Source organism: Apus apus, chromosome 5, assembly GCF_020740795.1.
Source record: "Apus apus isolate bApuApu2 chromosome 5, bApuApu2.pri.cur, whole genome shotgun sequence".
NCBI classification, from domain to species: domain Eukaryota; kingdom Metazoa; phylum Chordata; class Aves; order Apodiformes; family Apodidae; genus Apus; species Apus apus.
Window position 1 is genome coordinate 45,047,271 of NC_067286.1, and position 19,910 is coordinate 45,067,180.

At 39.2% G+C, this 19,910-nt stretch overlaps 1 protein-coding gene across 4 annotated transcripts in view; it reads right to left on the bottom strand.

Moving 5' to 3' along the window:
• Positions 1 to 19,910, bottom strand: part of STON2 (stonin 2) — a 78,616-nt gene that overhangs the window by 56,454 nt on the left and 2,252 nt on the right. Inside the window, exons 1-4 of one of the 4 annotated variants that reach the window (XM_051620209.1) lie at positions 16,769 to 16,892; positions 7,493 to 7,700; positions 6,794 to 7,048; positions 431 to 628 (exon numbers count right to left, since the gene is read on the bottom strand). In XM_051620209.1, coding sequence (XP_051476169.1) covers positions 431 to 628; positions 6,794 to 7,048; positions 7,493 to 7,580 — 541 coding nt within the window. In that variant the 5' untranslated portion in view covers positions 7,581 to 7,700; positions 16,769 to 16,892. Of the gene's footprint in view, positions 1 to 430; positions 629 to 6,793; positions 7,049 to 7,492; positions 7,701 to 15,179; positions 15,383 to 16,510; positions 16,530 to 16,768; positions 16,893 to 19,910 lie in introns of those variants that run through there. The other 3 variants (XM_051620210.1, XM_051620207.1, XM_051620208.1) reach the window with 3 other exon arrangements.

Genomic DNA, 19,910 nt, shown 5'->3' on the forward strand with positions numbered 1-19,910 from the left:
GCAGCCTGGATTTGTGTCTTGGCACTCACTGAAACAGAGTGGCATGCAGAGCCAGACCTGCCTCAGCTGAATACACTGGCAAGTTAAGAAAACTCCTGCACCAAAGTACAGGTCAGGCAACCAGCTTCTCCCACAATATATTGAGAACTAGTTCCTAGATCAGCTTAAGCTGATGTAGTATGTGAAAACCAGAAATGTTCCAGTATTTCACTCAGACATAGCTGCATTTAGCTCTTTGACAGCCGGCACATACCAGGGTATCTCAAATCCAGGTGTGATTTTCTGGGAATTGGACTAGAAGAAAGTGTTAGTTTACCTAATTCTTGAGTTTGTTCTGCTTTGGATCAGTTTCCTGTAGCTCACTTCTGAGCAGGGAATTTGAGTAGCATCAAAAAGATTTGAGATGGAAGCTTAGAGGCTTTCCCCTTACCAGCTGAATCTGCTGCAGATGTTCCACCACTGGTCAAGTCCTCAGTATTAATTGAATGCAGATCTGTGTAGGAGGGAGCAATGCTAGGGCTGCTGGTGTCTTCTGAGTTTGTTGTCCAGCTGCTCTCTGAAGCATGGGCTTGCCTCTCTGAAGAGTTGGAAGAGCGGGAAGTCCAGCTGGGTGCTTTTGATGGAGACACTGGATGCAGAGAAAAAACAACAGGTATTGGTTAGAGACTTACAGCATAATCTTCCAGAAGATCACAACTATTCCAAAGACACTCTATCAGTGTACCTCAACACTGTAAATATAAATACCATCCACAGGAACACAGTTATTTCATAACAAACACACAGCAACTTAACTAGTGCCTGGCACTGTTACCCTCCATCACTACTCAGCTGTTTGCCTTAGATCCTATAATGGTGGCATCTCTATATTTTCCTGTTGTTCAAGTTTTGCAGAAGCTGTGACTCTTCAGAACAGGCAGATTTCATGTTTCTGCCACTGCTGACAAGATCTGAATATTTGCATTATGCAACAGAGTGGAGTTTTTACAGAATCACAGATTTTTTTTTAAAGTTTTCAAATTACACTTAATTAAGCATTCACTATCTGCGACACCCACTCGAACGTAGTCGTCATCTCAGGAATGCTCCCCATGGGAGGAGGAGTATAAAAATAAATTGAAATTGACCTATTGATGTGTATTATAAATGGCTTTTGTTTCTGAACATGCAGGATGGAGTGCCCCAATCTGAATAAAATGCATAACATCTCTGCTCAGTGTAGGCTAAAAATCCTGTTCTACTCACCTGCCAGACCTGCATGTCAAACAGTTAAGTCCTGCCTAACCAACATCCAGAGTTCAGAACACATTCACTGCTATGAATTTGCAATGTCTGCTCTTCGCATTGCATACTCTTTGCCCACAATATCACTCAAATCTTAGGAAGAATGGGTGACTCTAGTAAGGAAATAAAAAAAAGTCCTCCTCAACTAAGGAAAGTTTTACTGCTAGAGACTAATTCTAATTTAATGTCAGCATAATAAATGTTCTAAGTTAGTACTTCTATGTTTACCTTTTAAATCAACAAAGGTCTCTATGCACCCCAAATATTGCGGTTACAGAACAACTACTGACACAGAGGTTCTCTTCTCAGCATGTTACACAGAAACTACCTGTATTAGGAGGACAGATACCTTTGGACAGATACCTTATTAGGAAGATAGGTACTATTTAACATTAATACAAAATAATGTTAAAAAGGATTTGTCTCTCTCTATTCCATCTAAGTAGTATGATCAGCCACCACCTCATTATGGAAGCCTTGCATCTGTATAGAGGGAGTATCCAGACAGTGCTCCCTGCCTTGTCAGAGAGAAGTGCCAATTTATTTCATATAGCTGCACTGTTACCTTCAGGTGATCAGGCACCAATATATTTATATTTGTACAGCTGTAAGCCTATGTAGTGAGCTGTTTCTGAGTAGAGTCATCACTAAGGATGAAGAGATGAAATTCAAGAGATCTGTCTCCTTATGGCACACACTGACAGTTGTTTTGTTAAGAGTGACATGACCAAACCCCCCACTTCTCCTTCCAGTATTTCTGCACTGTGTTGTGCTCAATGCCTGCAGAGAAAGGATGACAGTGTATTATTAAAATCCACCAGTGCCTGTTTCTGTCCTTTTGTGAAATGTGGCATGAAGCATCAGAAAAGCCACCCTTAAAACTTCACCTGAAATTGTTTTGATAAACAGAGTGCTTTATTTGGACATAAAGGACAAGCTGAAAAGTTGAGCTCCATGCACATGACCCAGTATCATGAGTCAAGTTTTTTTAAAGTATTTTTATAACTGGAATTTTAGAAATTGTGGAACTATTTTGTTAAAAAAATATTTTATATCTGCAGTGTTTCATTTAAATTCAGCCACAGCAATATGAAAAACACATGCTAATTTAGAAATATGCAAGATTTAATAACTCATACACTGTCAACTTGTTTTGTGCTTCCCAAAACCAGACTTTGTGTAAGAGGGAGGAGGACTGGAATATAAAGGAAAACTAATTTTATTACAGATAAGTTGTGCCACTTAGGAAAAATATATTTGTTTTTTCTAAACAAAGAGACTTGCATTTTGTAAAAACATTACCATAGAAAGCTTTTTCTGTAACAGGTTTTCTTACTACACTCAACTTCCACCTATGACTGTTCTACGTTCCCCAACACTAACCCCTGGAACTAGTAAAAGTGCATTTTCCTCTATACTGAGCCAATCTCAAAAAGAATGCCAAGCAAATGTAAACATCTACACATATTTCGATCCCTCTTCAGATGCTCCTGCTGCCCTCCAAATTCCTGGAAGTGTTGAAACCGAATTCCTAAATGAAGCAGAGTATTTTTCCTAGAAATTTGGAATTTGGTCTCTAATGTCAATAGATGCAGTCATGGCCTTTCAGCTACAGAAATTTCTCAGAAATCTGTTGACACTGAAAGATCAGTGCCAGAATTGCTTCTAACATGCAAATCCTGTAGCATGCGTAGGATACCGAAAATCAACTCGCTGTTTCCCAAACTGAAAAATGTATCTTTCCACAAGCATTTTACTTTTCTTGGCATGTTTGTACCTAATACAATGGATCGGGTTTTAATATGCAGATTTACCTTTAAGCATTTGTTTCTCTTTGATATTTTGAGGACTGTTTCTTGATACCTACATTTTATTACCATCAACTTCTTAGCATAATTTCCTTCCTCATCAAACAGGAACTCCGATTTTTCTGATTTTAGCACAGCAACACAGTCAGTCTAGTTTTCAGCTGCTGATCTTGTGTTGCATGTATTTCCTGTTTTCAGACAGGACAGCACCAAATGGTTAAATTGAGATTTGCCTTACTGTGGGACAGCCTCTCAAGGGACATGGTAGAAGTCCAAGTTCCTCGAGCCATTTGAAACCAGACAACGCTCTTGGGAAGAAGCAGGGGGGGAAGGGGGGTGTGCTGTGTGGAACAGATGATGTAACAGATCTTGCCTTGCTCTAATTTTGGTGCTTTGCTGAATACCTCATTGGATTCAAGAGTGCAGCTAACACCAATAGAATATGAGATTGTGAGCAGCAGGCCCATTGTACAACAAATGCAATGTTATGTCACTGGCTGGCTGTGATCATTTACAGATTACATAACGTTTGTGATAGGAACATTTGGGTGAGCCAAAAAACATCTAATCTTTCACTTCTGCTGTATCAGTTTGACAAATTTGACTAGCCTGATAGTAACTATGAGAAAAAGAGAATTTCTTCTTTTCCCAGCAAAAGGAAAATGAGGAAGCTGGGCACTACAATGCATAATTTTTGTGACTAAATATTTCTGTGGCCTCACTCAAGAGTTACTGCTTCCCAGGGAGAAATCCACATGATTTGGCAGCTGTCAGTTATCTATGCATAACCTGAAAAGCGGAAGTAGTTTGAAATAAAGATTTTGCCTAGCTTTTACTCTGCCTGAACCTGGTAGAAGAGTTTACAAGAATGTCCTGAATAAAGATAATTGCCCCTATGAGGCTCACAATGTATGCTTTTCATTTCTGTACCTCAGGTTTTGACCTTTATTCTCACCTTCTGAATTCTTTGCTTGTGTTTTCAGCCCTGTTTCTTGCCATCACAGTTCCCCTAAATTTCTACTCTATAAATAACATCTTCACTTCTTCCAGGACAACAAGGGTCCAGCATTAGCCTTGGATTTATTTTAAATGTATTTCCTAAAGGATAACCACTATACAGCATTTGTCTTTAAATTAGTATTTCTTTAGACTGTGAGCACTTAGGACAAATATTTGCTTTCAGAGGAACCTGTGGAAAAATACTGTAGCCTTCAGGTCAGAGTAAGACAGCATCTCTCCCTCTTAGGGCCCAATTCTCCACTCTTACAGCACTGTGGAAATGCCACTTTGTAAGCCCTTTTCACAATGAGTTTCCAGGCATGCTGGCCATCGGCCTGGTTAATTATCTAGTCAGCTATGCAGCTGCTTCAGCATGGACAGACATACAGATGATTTCCTAAGAGTGCTGGAGCCCCAACAAGAACATGGCTGAGGGTGCTGCGCATTCAGGACGTTGCTCTTCACAGCTGCCTGCACAGGAAACAGATTTCAAACGTCGCCATCCTTCTCACACCGATCTGTCTGTCCACACTTAGCCTTTATACTCTTCACCCCTCCCCCATCTGGCTATTCACTATTATTCTTATGCAGGCTGTTTGCTACTGGAAATGAATAACTCCTGTCACTATGGGCTTTCCCCTGAGTGTGTCAGTGAACCGCGGTTGTAACACAAAGTCTCCAGCTTTGCTGCCACCCATAGAAAAAAGACGTGACCTGCAGATTAATTGAAAACAACAAAGCTGAGGTTTATCCTACCTCTTGGTGTCAAACACCCTTCAGAGTAGAGGGTCAGAGACAAAGAGCTGTCATCTCTTCTGCTCCACAACTTTTCATTTAGAGGCCATCAGCTGCACTGGTCTGGCCATTTATAATACAAGGTCCAGAACAGGAGTGGGACTAGCTCATCAATAAGTAATTTAAAATACTAACATCACCTTCTTAGTGTTCCTATATAGTTAAAGAATGACAGCATCCCACTCAAGAAGTACATGGAGTACATCCTGATGTGACTGCAAGGGGAGCCATCCTCCTCCATGAACCTCAGTCAGATGCTATAAGTTAGAGTGTAAATACCTTCCCAGTGGCATAGATCACTTAGGACAAGTCTTCTCTGTAAAGTCTTCTCTGATCACCTCTCCTGAATATCCTAGACCTCTGCCTACAACTAGTGTTCCCTGAGACTGAAAACACAAATCACGGGGCAGTGCTTTTGCTCAGCGCATACCTTAAGACCATAGCCCTTTAAGGATGGGAAATCGCATATTAAACAATTAAATTAGCTTCATGGAAGTCTCTTTGTTATGGCTAGCTTTATTTAGGTTGAGCAAAGACTTTTTTTTGTCCATTTATTAAGAAGGTGCACTTAAGAGTTTTTCAGTCAACAAGGACATTGCAACATTAGGAAGGAAATACAGTGTCACAGCAACCAACAGCTCCATTTGAGAAAATATGTGGCTGTATGAACCTGTATGAGTAAGGATCACCTAACCACAAAGTTAAAAAATACAGGTTTAGCACCTCAGTTTTACATATTTACAGTTGTGGATGCTCTTCCTTCTCTTATCACCAGGATTAGTTAAGTATTTACAAGAACAACAACCAAGAAATATATTTAAACATAGGACGATCTTAAGCAGTCTTTTTTTGCCTCAAGATTCACTCACTTCCCCTGCACAAGGTCTAACTACTGTCTCAAATGGACTAGTCTGTAGCAGCATAAAAAGAGCAGATGGAAAACTATTGGGTTTTACCCAAAACTCAGCCCAAAGTTGCCAACCCAAGTTTTCTGACAGAAATATTTTAGATGTCACAGGGAGTGTTTGATGGACACAGTGAGCAGAGTATACTTGGAACATGGAACTCTAAACTGCTTTCATAACTAGAACTAATAAGTGGAATTATTAAGAGAGAATCTCAATTTAAACATGAAAAAGTAAACTAAAGTTCAATTACTCCACAGCCTCCTGCAAGTAGATACAGAATTCCATTTTTACAGAAAAGTTAGAAGCTTATACAGCCATATCAGTTAACATATGATGAGGAGACAAGCCAGGGACTTTGCATGCACATTTAAAGTATGCAAAAAAGAACCTCTACATTTGAAGAAAAGTGCACACAGTCCTGGAATTAGAGTCAACTTTGTTGTCTTTGTAATTCTCCAGCTGCTAAATAATAGCATAAAAGGTCAGCAGAAAGTAGTGATGGGCACTGGCACACTAGCTGTTGGTCTCAGTGAGCTTCTGGCAAAAACCATATAGGTACCATATGGGGACTATGCACAAATAAAGACAATGATCACAATCACCAGTTCACAATCAGTTCCAGATTACAGAGACAAAAATGGATCAAACTTTTTAGATGTCTATACCTATACACAAGAAATGTCACTACTGAAAATGTCACTATACTATTTTCCCATTAAGGCATTTTGGCAGTCTCCATGGTCAAGACATAGGTGAAAGGAATCATAGAAGCCTTTAATTTCCTTTACAAAAAGAAAATACGTTCAATTTATACTGCCAGCTCAACCCAGAGCAAAATTTTGAGCCCTTTTTGAAACTCTGATCACATTCTGCTAAAATACAGTACAAACCAGTCAAAGTTCAATCTTTGAGAAACCAAAGAGCAAGGAAAAAATCCAGTAGGCTCTCACTGTATTCTGTTACATTACTGGAATGGACCTTTTTATCCACTTGCCTCACCTGCTTGTGGGCGGGTTGATGGAGCACTGGTCCATGGTGCATCTTCAAACTGCACCCAAGCACTGATGGATGACGACAAATCAGTGCTGGGACACACATTGTTCCCAAGCACAGCAGAATCCACCTTGGGTTTCTCAGCTGCATCTTCCAGCTCCGTGTGAGAGAGGTCTTGAAACTCTCCATCTGCATTGTGGTTCTCTTCTGAGGAGGTGTCCAAGGAAGAAAGACATTGCTTCAGAGGCTTCTCAGTGCTATCTAACATAGAGATAAAATACAGAGGTTAGTAGGATCAGCATTTATTAATTATTTTTTAAAATGAAATATCTAACATTTGCCATTAAATGTAGGCAGAAAATTGTCCTTCACCTGATGTAGTTTTTAGCCAAACACTAGGCATAGTTTTGCACTCAATTATAATAGGCAGGACTTACTCCATGGTCAGTTGGATACTGCCTTGAATCTTGAAGGACAGATCCAAACCCTGGAATATCTACGCTAGGGAAATCCCATCCTAAGAGAGCATTTTACATTTTGGCCAAAATTATCCTACTATGTAGGGGTAGCAGGAGAGAAATCAACCTCTGTCTTTGCACTCCCACTGCAAAGACAGGCTCTGTGATACCAGGTATATGGCATTAGTTGGTCTAATTAGAAAGAAGAAGATCTCACAAAGTTCAAAGAAGATCAGAGATAGTTTACCTCGTGGGTTAACAGGGAGGAGCAGCTCATCAGTGAAGGACACCCATTCAGATTGGCGGGAGGCAATGACACTAGTCAGAGATGTCATGTTTGCAGCAGGCTGCTCATCTTCACTTGGGGATTATAAGGAGGAAGAAGGCTGGGAGAGAGGCACGGTGTAGATGAGCCAATTGAAGGAAAAGCCTTCTTTGCACTTTCTTATCAAGTGCTGTTAAGATAAGAAAAGAGTAAATGAATGTATTTTAGAAAATTAAATGGGAGAAATGAGCGCCACCATTTTAATAATACAGAATTGTAAACCAATTATGTACCACAGGCATGGTACGGTCAAAGCGCTGCCACCTTTGAGATAGGAATGTCACCTGTGTCTAGAGCAGGGCTACATTTGAGCAACTCCTTGATTAAAGCATCTGAGGATCTTCAAACATCCTCATGTGAAAACAGTGTTTTTTCCCTTACACAGGGAGCCATACCTCTCATAGCCCCCGAAAGAGAGGTGATGAGGAGATTCTCCCAGGTTTAGCAAATTTTTATTATGATGCAACTTAATCCCAGTTTCACAATGTCAACACGTCCATGCTCATCTTGTTTCTTACAATGTCTGCTCCCTTTCAAGAATAAGCAATGAGCAGCAAATCTCATTATCAATAACATTTAGGCAGCTGTTTCTGGGACGGGGATGAGTTGCCCATGATCATCATAATGGTCTGGGTATGAAGAGATACCCCTCAGCTAGCTACATTTTCAACTCTGATGACTGACTGAAACTTCACACTTTAATAAAAACAAACATCTTAGATCTTGTCTGGAGTTAAGCATGATTTTGCTGTAGCCCAGCAAATGTTTTCACAGACGTGGCAACACAGCATACACTCCAATAGGATGTACTCAACACAGGTCTGGGAATCTGCTAGAGGAAATGGGGTACTGCAAAGTGCTCTGGTTGTTGGCTAGTAACTGGAAAGGTCAGGTCAAGGGGAAAAAAAAAAAAATCTGTTTGACAAGCACCCATGACCACCTCAGATTTGCAGACCACTTCAAAACTCTTGCAGCACTATTGTCTTCTCCTAGGGAAGTGTGTGAATTCTGTCTCAAATTCTTTCAAGCATTGAAGCTCTTGTTGCCATGGTATTAAAGTACTTGAAAAATACTAAAACTCAGACTTGGCTATTTTAAAGAGCTTTAAGCCACATTTCTTGGCCTGCTGTCTCTCACTTAACTGAAACGTTTTTGGGGCTGAAATTTCATGTTGGTGTACAAGAACAGATTCTTAAGAGACTTCCCTTTACCCTACATTAACAACATTTAGGTCCAAGGAGCCAAATAATATTTAAATGCATTCACTCTCTAGGCAGTTTCTACAGGAAGTAGATCATTAAATGGCTTCCAATATGATTATTCTCTTCAGGGACACAGTTGTTAGTCTGCTCAAGGCAGGTCAGCAAATAGACGCATGAAAGAACCAAAAACTTCAGGAGTCTCTAAAGTCACAAACCAGCCTGACACGCAGAGAGAATTCATGAGTCCATGTTCATTGGCTGAATATGAATCTTTTCAAGAAGAACTGAACACAAATTGTACAGTTCCCTGCAAACACAAAAGCAAGGATTCCTGGAGATAATCCTGATGTTAAGTGGAATTTGTCATAAGACTGACTGCCTCTCTGTAGACTTTTCAGAGCCTATGGCCACCCCAGAGCCAGTCACCCTCCATATTTTTCCCTTGTTGCACAACCAGTTCCCTAATGCTGGAGGGAACAGCTGCACTTGAGCCCCAACCCCTTTTTCTCCACTGTCAGAGCAGGGACATCTGCTGTCATGTAGAATGGGGGCAGACACCTTTGCCTGCCTTGCACAGCACCCATTTTAGGTGCTATTAATAGAAACTACAAAGCTAATCACAGAGGAAAGCTAAGAGAAAAAGGATAATCAGATGTTTAGGGTGACTTGGATGCCATATGAGGGAAGGAGATGATGACCTTGGTATCTTGCTTCCTTGTGTGACCAATTAAGCTGTTTGTTTTGGGTTTATTTAAATATCTGTAACCAAGTCTTATTTTCCCAAACAACTGAATGCTGACCTCCCCTTTCTCCTGTAAAAGTCCTGACAGAAGCATGAAATGGCAGGAAATGAAAAAAGAAAAGTTTATCTTGTCCTTAGTGCACAGAGATTCCAGAAGAGGTCCTTATTTCTTGCTTGTGTGTGATTTTTTATTTATTTTTTGTTTGTTTGCTTGTTTTTTATATGTGAAGGGGAAAAAGCAATGAAAGAAGGCAAGAAAAAGGCAGATATGTGAGAGAATTATACCATTACTTTAGGATGGATGTGCTGTTGTACCCTATAGCCCCATGACAAGCATATTTTTCTAAATCCATTCAGTACAAGGCAGGAAACCTGAAACACTGCAAAGTGAGATGCCCAGAAAAGCATCAGAGTACCATGCAGCACAGCATGAAGCACATATTCCAGCTATGCAACTTCCTCACAGTTGGAATTTTCTACAGACTTCCCAGTTTGGTTAATAAAGGAGGTTATAGTTGACTTATCAGGGTTATTTCAACTTTTAGACAAGCAGCCTGAAAGAAAGAAAAGTCCCTGAATAATCATAATGTCAGACTCTCAAAATCTAGACACTCTGAGAATGCATATATTACAATGAAAAAAACAAAACTGAAATGATAGAATTTTGCACTCTTTCAACTTCCACAGCTTCAGTTCCACCCCCTGACCTCAATGCCTGCATAGAATTATGAATCCTGTACAGCTAACTCCTGTGCAAAGTATGTGGAAAAGATACTTCATTCTATATTATTTTTAATGTCTCTTCACTTTCCAAAACCCTTTGTGAACCAAGGAGCCCTAGCCAGCGGAATACCAATGCCATTGTGCATTCAGTCAACATAACCATGCTGCAATCTACAGAACTACTACAGATTACTACTACCTGACTCCAGAGGAACCATTTGGTACTGCAGATAAACCTGACTCCTCTCAGTAGAAAAGCAATGAGCACCCACTACATAAACACTGCAGCAAACACTCTGCAAGTGGAGTTTTTCTCCCTGTCCTTCAGACTTCTCAAACATCCATGACTATTCCTAAGTAAATGAATTTTGGAACATACAAGGACTAAAGGATCAAATGTATCCTCTATACTCCAAGTAAACTAAAGTTAAAGCAAAAGTTTATTCTGTACAGTCCAAACAAAAGTAGATGGAAATACATTTCTTGGAACAAGATATTCCCAGGCCAGCATTATGGCTCTCCACATGAATGGGATTTTTACCAGTTTAGGTTTTGTTACTTCTGGTTTTGTGTTACTATGTGTGTTAAGCTTTTGGTACTGAATTGGCTAAAAAAAGGAAAGTGAGCTAACTTGTCAGATTTTAGTAAAAGAACTGTAAATCAAAAGTTTGGTTGCTACTATTACACAGTAAATACAAGTTAAAGAAGATGTTATACATGCAGACCTCAGTGATCCTTGCCATCAATTCCACTGCAATGAATTTGACCATGAGGCAAAAAACTCTAAGACATGAAATTTCTGCTTTTTTACATTTCCCCTTTTTTACATTGCAGTTTCACAGTGGGACAAGTACATCTGAGTAACAAATAGGTGACTGTTATTTCCAGTTCTACAAAGGGCAGAGATCACAGAACTGAAACAAATCTCCTTGCCTGTTAAGTCCTCCTTCTGTTTTGATCAATGACACTAAATAATCCCTTTTGAAAACTGATGAAGGTTCATTTTAAAATTACAACACTACTTTGATAACTCAAAACCTTCTCTCATTTCAAATCTATGTAAGTGCACGGTTTAGCCATTTCTTCTTGTGACACGTTTACCTATCTGCCCTTTTGTACAACTCTGCTCTAGCAACAGATGAAAAAAATCCTTCTTATTTCACTAAGCAAAAAAAACTTATTTGAGCAAATCACATCATTATCTTGTGCTAGAAGTCTCACACCCAGCACCTCGTACAGTAACTCCCCACTTTAGGTGGGATTTCTATATACTAAATAAGTACAAACACCAACAGCTGTAATGGTTCATACCACTATTGAGACATTTTGGAAGTATCTGTAACAGAATGGTGCTTTTGTAAATATACCGTTCAAAGTATTTAATTACTCATATGCTTGGACAGGAAACTTGAACATTGTTTCTCGGTACATTTCAACTCTGCTCAAAAGCAACAGATTAGCACAATTAATATTTTCAGGCACTAAGGGTTGTCTCTCCAATTGCTTCAAGTTATATACATATGATGAATGCTGCAGTAGGCTTTATCACCACTACCCAGAGTGACTAGATTACAGTTAAGGGAAATACAGAAGAAGAAAAAAAAAAGAGAGTAAAAATTAATAGGATTAAATTCAGGGTTTTTTTTTGCAAATGTAGTATCAATAGCAAGTTTGCGCTAAATATATAGACTCTAAGTATATTGCCTTACATGGCAACACCACTGAAAAAATACTGTAATCCATACAGTGAAACTGTTTTCTTGCTTATACATTCTCTTACACTTTCAGGGATCTAAACATTAATTGGTTACTGTACTTAGCATTTGGTTATTGTAGGAGATCATGAAAGGGAAAAAAAAACCTAGACAAGTTTAAGTTCTGTGTAGCAGAAAAAGAAACTAAGTCAAAAGGATGGTAAAAAAAGGAAAGATCTGACCATGGCTTTTGTTGTAACAATCAAGCGTCACTAATGCCAGGAAGGATACTCAAGGAAAAATATGTAATTTTATCTTGACCACGTGGCTGGCAAATCTGTACAGAAAAAACAAGTCTAGTAGCATGAACTGAGGAATGACGGCTGCCTTGGGCAAATTTCCAAGTGAGAGAGAGCTCATGGGTCTTACTCTTGACTTGGCCCATAATAAGCACTGACCATCAGCACATCATGACCTGAATAATAAACAAACTCCAAACTGTAAATCTGTTATCAAACATCAAAAGAAAGTTCCAAGTACTTCAGAGTGTCACAAGACAAACAAAACCCAGTGATAAACTACAGGGAAAAAAAACCACAAACAGAAAACAAAAAACACACAAACAAGCTCCCCCACCCCCAGACAAATTGAGAAACCAAATAAAATAGAAGAACTGGATTTAGATTTTATTACCAGTACTGAAAAAATCATGGCACCAGTCTCTGCCTAAATGCCTTAGGATTACCTTACTATTATCTAGATGATGACAAGAATAAAATAATATTTGATTATTTGATTACTGCACTCTTAATATGGACATTCCTATTTTCTCCATGTATACTTATATAAGCTTCATAAATTGCCCCAAGAAAAAATCTGAAAACATCAGGTATTAGAATTTATACCAGTTTTACCTACTCTGATCTGTATGTGCTATTACATGAGCTCCAAGACTTCAGCTGTAGCTTAAGGAGCTCAGTCACTACCTTGTGCATGTAACACTTACTTGTATGAAAACTCTCAATATGTAAGGAAAAACTATTGTGCCTCAGACTAGTTTCATAGAATCATAGAATCATGGAACGGTTAAGATTAGAAGGGACCTTAAAAGATCATCAGGTTCCAACCTCCCTGCTATGAGCAGGGACACCTCCCACTAGACCAGGTTGCATGAGGCCTAATCCAACCTGGCCTTGAACACCTCCAGGAGGGGGCATCCACAACCTCCCTGGGCAACCTATTCCTGTACCTTACTACCTGCGTGGTGAATAACTTCTTCCTGATGTCTAACCTAAATCTCCCCTCTTTCAGATTAAAACCATTACCCCTTGTCCTATCACTGCCCTCTCTGGTGAAAAGCCCCTCCCCAACTTTCCTGTAGGCCCCTTCAGGTACTGGGAAGACTGGTTTCAATCGTGCAAATTAAATTCGGGCTTTATCTTCTGAATTACAGCTGAATTCATGCTAGAAGTTAGATCCAAATCTTCACTGAAAATGGTGGGTATGATTAGTTGCCATGAACCAGTATCAGTTAAGCTCATATGTGACTAAGAAACCTGGGGAAAGAAAAAAAACAAACGAAGAAAGAAAGCAGCCAAGCCCTCAAACACTAGCCACATTCAAGACAAGGGAGAAACTGCATTCTGTAGACAAAGATGCTTCACTGGAGGCTGTATGCATACAGAGAGGTTGGGCATTCATCTGGTTGAGCTGCAAGTATGCACAGAAGGGGAGAACAGATTCAGAGTGAGGGAAAAACAGAGAATCCAACTGTGAAAGCATCAGGAAGACGGGGACCACTGAGGAAGTGATGCAGCCCTGAAAGAAAGCAGTGAAGTTTTCAAGTACTGAATGTTGGCTGGAAAGGGAGGTTAGGAACACTAAGAGAGAAAGCCATCTTTTGTTCAAGCCTTCTCTGTATTTCCATATAACTGACGATACATGTATAAAGAACTTCTACATAAAGGTACTTCCATGTCACAGCTTTTATAACTTCTAAGCTGTATCAGCAGCACCCTTCCAAGGACAAGAGTTTAAAAAGCTATTTGCATCATAAGGGAGAACCTGTTTGATGGTTTATATATAAAGGCAACCTTAAAATGTGAAGCTGCCTCCCAGTTTAAGGAAGTCCTGCTTGATTATTTAAAGGCAGACAAAAAACAATATTCTGCAAGAGGTGTCACAGGGAACAAGCCTGCCCCGGCAGAAAATTCCTTGGATGATCCAACTGGTCTTTCCTTGTCTCCAGTGTCTGGAGAGTCAACTGAGATTATGCAATTTAGTGTGAAGCCAGGACACTGCAGCCCTTCAGGACAACCCACAAATATCATGTTTGTTGTCACTCTCTATTTTAGACACTCTAAATATAGGCCTATTAGAGTTGATGCTTCTGTTCTTTTAGCATGATTTTTTGAAAAGCAACTCTAGAAAAAAAACATACTTGAAGAAAGATTGAATTTAAAGGGACGCAGTATTTTATATCCTATTACAAAAAAACTATATATGAAGTAGAAACAAAGATCTTGACAAGTAAAATTCATATAGGGCACACAATAGTTTACAGCACTATTGTACAAAACATTTGTGTCTAATTATATTTCTCTAATAGTCAAAACATGCAATAAGAATGCTTGGTATAGTACCATGATGTAGAACAGAGGGTATGAGAAAATCCTTAATTTTTTGTTGTTTGATTTTGGGATTATTGGGTATTTTGTTTGTTTTGTTTATACTAACACACACTAATAAGCAGTGCTAGTAAAAACAAAACTGTTTCAGGAGAGAAAAAAAATAACACGTTCTCTAGTATCTTTGTCAGCTGATTCACACCTAGAGAGTAGGGCTAGTAAAATGATAGAAGAGGTAATATTCACTCCTGAGTGTTGCATGCTCATCTCTTCAAGTTCACAGGGAACAGAACACAAGAAGTGGCTTTCCACCTCCATCCCAGCCCTCAGAAGTTTAAGACAGTTACTGCTGCCTTAAAGATCTGGAGTCTAATCAGGAAAAGAAGGCAGAAATAATTTTATTAAGACTTCACTCACTTCACTGAAAAATCAACTTAAAACACTGCAGACATGGAGATAATACCAGGAAAGTGGTTCTTCATTAAAAGGTTTGGAATCTGAATATCCTCCTCTATGCAATCCCTCACAGGTTAACACCCCCAGCAGTACTGCATGTTTGACAGCATTGTTGCTTACTGAGCCTGCTCTGGAAATGGAAGTCATGCAGTTAGGTCAGCCCACCTCCTCTTCCAACCTCCTGTAGCCTTAAGCGACCACGGTTATTCTGCTCCTCAGCCCACGATACGTCTCAGTTGCACAGCACGATGATATGTGGAAATACCAGTTCACAGCAACATCAATGCAGCGTTACAGCTTTCCTTCCATCTCTGGGGAAGCTGATTCCAGCTAACCTTTGGGAAAGACTGTCTTCCCCAGTAGACAGTCTTTGGGACAGAGAAGAAGACAAGTGGATTTTAAAAAACTTGAGATATCTACCTCCCTTTTTCAATAAAAGCACAGACCCACAAAGGGGCTCAGATTCTGTTTTGTTACCAAGATTGGTAGTGAGTTACTGTGGCAGAGTTGTATGTTTGACACCACCATAACTGACACAATCAAAAGCATGTTACAGACTACTGAAAATTAGTAGAATTTAAAAATTTCCTTTTTTTTCAGGACAAACTTCCTGAAAAGAAGGGATTATCACTTGAAAATTAGTGCCTGTTTTGGTGTCTCTGAAGAGTTTAATGCAGCTGCTTGGAGCTACAGCTCTCTAAAGTCTGTGGCCAGTCTTAGCTCCAAGCATATTCATGTCAATAGCCTGGACTGAATACAGGTAGTATTTGCATTTTTTTCTGAAAAAAAAGAAAAAAAAGAAAAAAAAGAAAAAAAGAAAAAAAGAGTGAATGCTCATGCCAGACTCTAAGCAGAAATGTAGTGTGATAAACTAATACAGATGCCTCCAGAGAAATTCAGACAATTAAAACCAGAGGTCAGAGATTAGTTATTTAGGAGGGGAAAGCCCAGATCTGCCCAATCTATTCTACTTCAGTTTTATCCCCTTCACTGACAATTGATATTCTGCCAGTGAATAGCCTCACAAATCCATGCATCCATCAGCTGAGATCTTATTCCTCATGCTAAACTTACATACCTTACGATTTGGAATGATCTTCAGAAACATGCACCTGCTATTTCCAACATATATATTTTTATAGATGGGATACAGTTTTTAGCCAGGGAAATATTTCTGGTGAACTGGAAATAACATAGCAAGGACCAGAGAGAAAGGAGAATTTCTGGTAGCAAGTTCATGTCCTCAAGAGCAGCTAGCAATTAAACAGCAACTAAACATTAAACTTCATAGGCCGAGTTCTTCCCTACAGCTGTTCCATTGAAACTATTTTGTTAGAAAATAAACTAGCCTTGTGCTGTGGAGCTTGACCAGCTCAAGTTTTAGTTACGCAGCTAATTATACTTTTATTTCTCTTTAAAAATGCTTAGTAGTGCTTTTCCATGCATTTCCATCACCCACAACCACAAAACCACCATGCAGTTCTGTAAAATGGTACCTTCTGTTCACAAGAGGCCCCTGGTTCAGATAGCAAGAGAACAAAATTGCTATAGAGTATACCCACCCCCATTTTCAAAAGTAAATTAAAGATAATTCCTTCAGTTCATTTCACAGCTGGCAAACCCAAGAGCCCACTGAGAGAATTAGTTTCTATAAATATTCATGTCTATAAATGCCAACTAAAACTTGGCCTAAAATAGCATAATGAAACAAGAAACTCAGCTCAGCAAAAAGACATCCTTTCTGTCCAGCTTACCAGGCAGGTCTGCTGCCCTTGGACCAGAAACTCTGCTTTGACTCTCAGCTCCGAAGCGCACTGACTACTCCTTGAGTATTAGGATAGTTAGGGTATGACTAGAGCCCATTCACAGGATCCTGAAGAACACTGGTCAGTTCTGTCCTGTTTCAAGCTGAAGGAATTGTGCCGAGACAATTTGGTTCAGTTGCCTTAATAAAGCAAGATGAATCACATCTCATTTAACTCTGGACGCCCAGTTAGACATCCGAGATAGTAATCTGATGCTCTGTTTATAGTCAAGAGAAGGAACACAACGCCTTCACAGGATTCTTCATCTCACCTATTTTTGGACAAGGTGAATACCCCTCCAGAAAGACTAACTTAGGCTTGCATATCTTTTTCACACCTAAATTAAGGCAACAGAATCACAGCCAAAAATAATGTTGTACCAATACTGTTTCCCCTTTTACTGATACACTGTGTTCGTGTAACTTCCCCTGTTCCAGGGAGTCTAATTAATTCCTCAAACTCTACAGCACACGCTCCTGATCACACAGGGCTTCTATACAGGTACTTATTGTTATTATTAAATAATCTACACACACACATTTTCAGGTTATTTTCCCATGCTGCTTTCTGGCTGCCTCCTTCATTATGTCTAAGGCTGCTATTTGTTTCTTTCAGAACCCTTTCCTAGGAGTTTCACTTTGTTCTGTCTTCCCAGAGGGAAATGTCTGCAACAAAGCTTAAAAGCCACATTTAATATTGAAGATAAATTACTTTATACACTAAAACCTTTCAGTAGGATCGCAATCTGTCTATCCCACCTTCCCTGCCGGTATCAAACACAAAACAATGGCCTTACTCTGCAAAGAGTTGAACAGGAGGCACTTCAGCAGTGGTTTGTTACTAAGAGACTTATTTCTCATTGCATATGAATGCCCCTGAGCAATATGAGATGAAATCACCAAGTGCTGATTTGAAGTAATGGCACAACTAATCAACACGTTCCTATAGCATGACCACTTCTAATAAATAAAAATGTAAACTACAAGGAAGTCTTACACATATTGCTAGACATGTCATGGCAGAGGACTGATAAATCTTAATATACCGCTGCTGAGAACAAGTTTTCAATGTTTTAGGAAATATTTCTGTCAGAAAAGTTCCTATTGAAGGATTTTCTGGATGGGTGAGGGCAGAAGCTCTTTAATTTTAGAGCTCCCTTTCACCAAATGTGTCTCTATAGAACTGATGTTCAATAAACCTATGCATTTCAGTAACCTACTTCCTTTAAGTGTATTTTCTATTAATAAAGCACTATTTGTTTCATAGTTATCTAAGGGACACATGAATTGATCTCTTAACTTGTCTAACATTATGCTATGATGTTTATGTTTACCCATGTATTTTTTCTGTAAATATTCACTGAGAATTACATTTTAAAAAATTTTAACTAGTTCATCAAGATGCTATATCCTAAGTTTACACTAGCAGTGTAAAATCTTACCAATAAGAGCAGAACTGAACAGTGAAATACTTGTCATTAAGGGCATAGGTTTCACCCTGTTTTTTTGTGGCTTTTGCTTCTACTTATCTAAAATCTGATGCTGTAGACTGACTTTATATTAGCACTTGGAGTACATTAAATAAGCTCCTGGAGTTCTTCTGTCTCAGTTTTATCCAAAACAAAAACAGTTCATGTGCTCTGAGATGCAAACTGAAGTGCAGTAAGCATCGATGACCAGCACATTAATTTCAAAAGTGCATCCCTGCTCCAGCTAATGCACAAATGTATTTACATCCCAAGTTTTTCAGAAGAGAAGGGGAATCCTGGAACCCTGATCCTTGTTCCTTCAGATCTCCATAGGACTGCATTTTCTCTGTTTTTTTCAATCTCAATCTCTGAAATTTTACATGCTTAAATTTTGAAAGAATTATGACCTTCCACACCATTCCCCTTATTTACACATTTAAGAGACACTGAAATTTGATTGCAGAAATTAGTAGGGGATTCATAATCCCTACCTGGGAAGTAATTTTATCCATACAGACACCTTCAGAAGGATTTCTGGCTCTGTTTAAGGTTGTGACAAAACTTTCAAGGTGCACATATTTAACACCTGAAGTTCCAAATGTATGTGCTCACCCGTAAGGCTTCTAGTTGTGTTTCCTAAAACTCAAATTCATCTGGGCATAATTACAGCCACAGTCCTGAACACAACACGTGCACATACCCAGTGCATACAAAGACAGGCATTCCTTCCTTGAGGTTAACCACTTGTGAAGTTATTACACCCACTGGCAGAATTAAGAAGCCATCCAGCATGGTTAGGCTCTGAATAAAATGTATTAAGAAATCAGAGGACAAAAATATCTTTTTTTGCCACCAAGCACTTCGTAGATTCTTTTCTTTTTTTGTAATGCAACCAACAATACAGACAAATGGCCCAAGAATTGCCTGCTGAAGGCTCTCCTTTCCTAGCTGTAGAGTGAGCTGAAGTGATTGGCTTAGAACTTCTAGATGGCCAAGATTATGTTAAAAGATTGCCACAACTACATGAATCCTTATAGTAATATAGCTTATTTTCTTATCTTTTTTAGCTTTCCAACTTTCAAAGAGAAAACTAACATTCTTGTAAATCTTCTGAGGCTAAAACCTTTTCTTTCATCCTGCCTTTAAGAATAGGGCTTTTCAAAATTCAAAATTCACTTATTCTGTTATTTTTTGGCAAAGATGGTGACAGGTGCATTGTACAAAACCTCAGTGGAATACTCAATTAAAAGCTGCACAAAGAAAGGGTACTACCAGGAGCAAAGCATCAGAGCAAGAGAATCCACAAGACATGATCTTGTAACCAGTGCCACCTTGGCAAGTGCCTCCCTGACTGAAGAAGTCACCACTTCTACAACAGGAGCAACAGAAGCCTTGCAAAGCAGAACATCTTGAGAGATTTGTAACACATACCATTTCTCATCTTCATTTGCTGATGCCAGACTTGAGATAGCTGAAATTTAAGGACTCTATAAACAAAATGTATTTAGCCTACTCACAATATGGTTTTAACCCCCACAAAGTCTGGGTTTCTCAACCAGGGAACTGTACAGCTGCCAGTTCTTAACAAGATAAGCTGGCAAGGTAGCACAAACAAGGACTCGA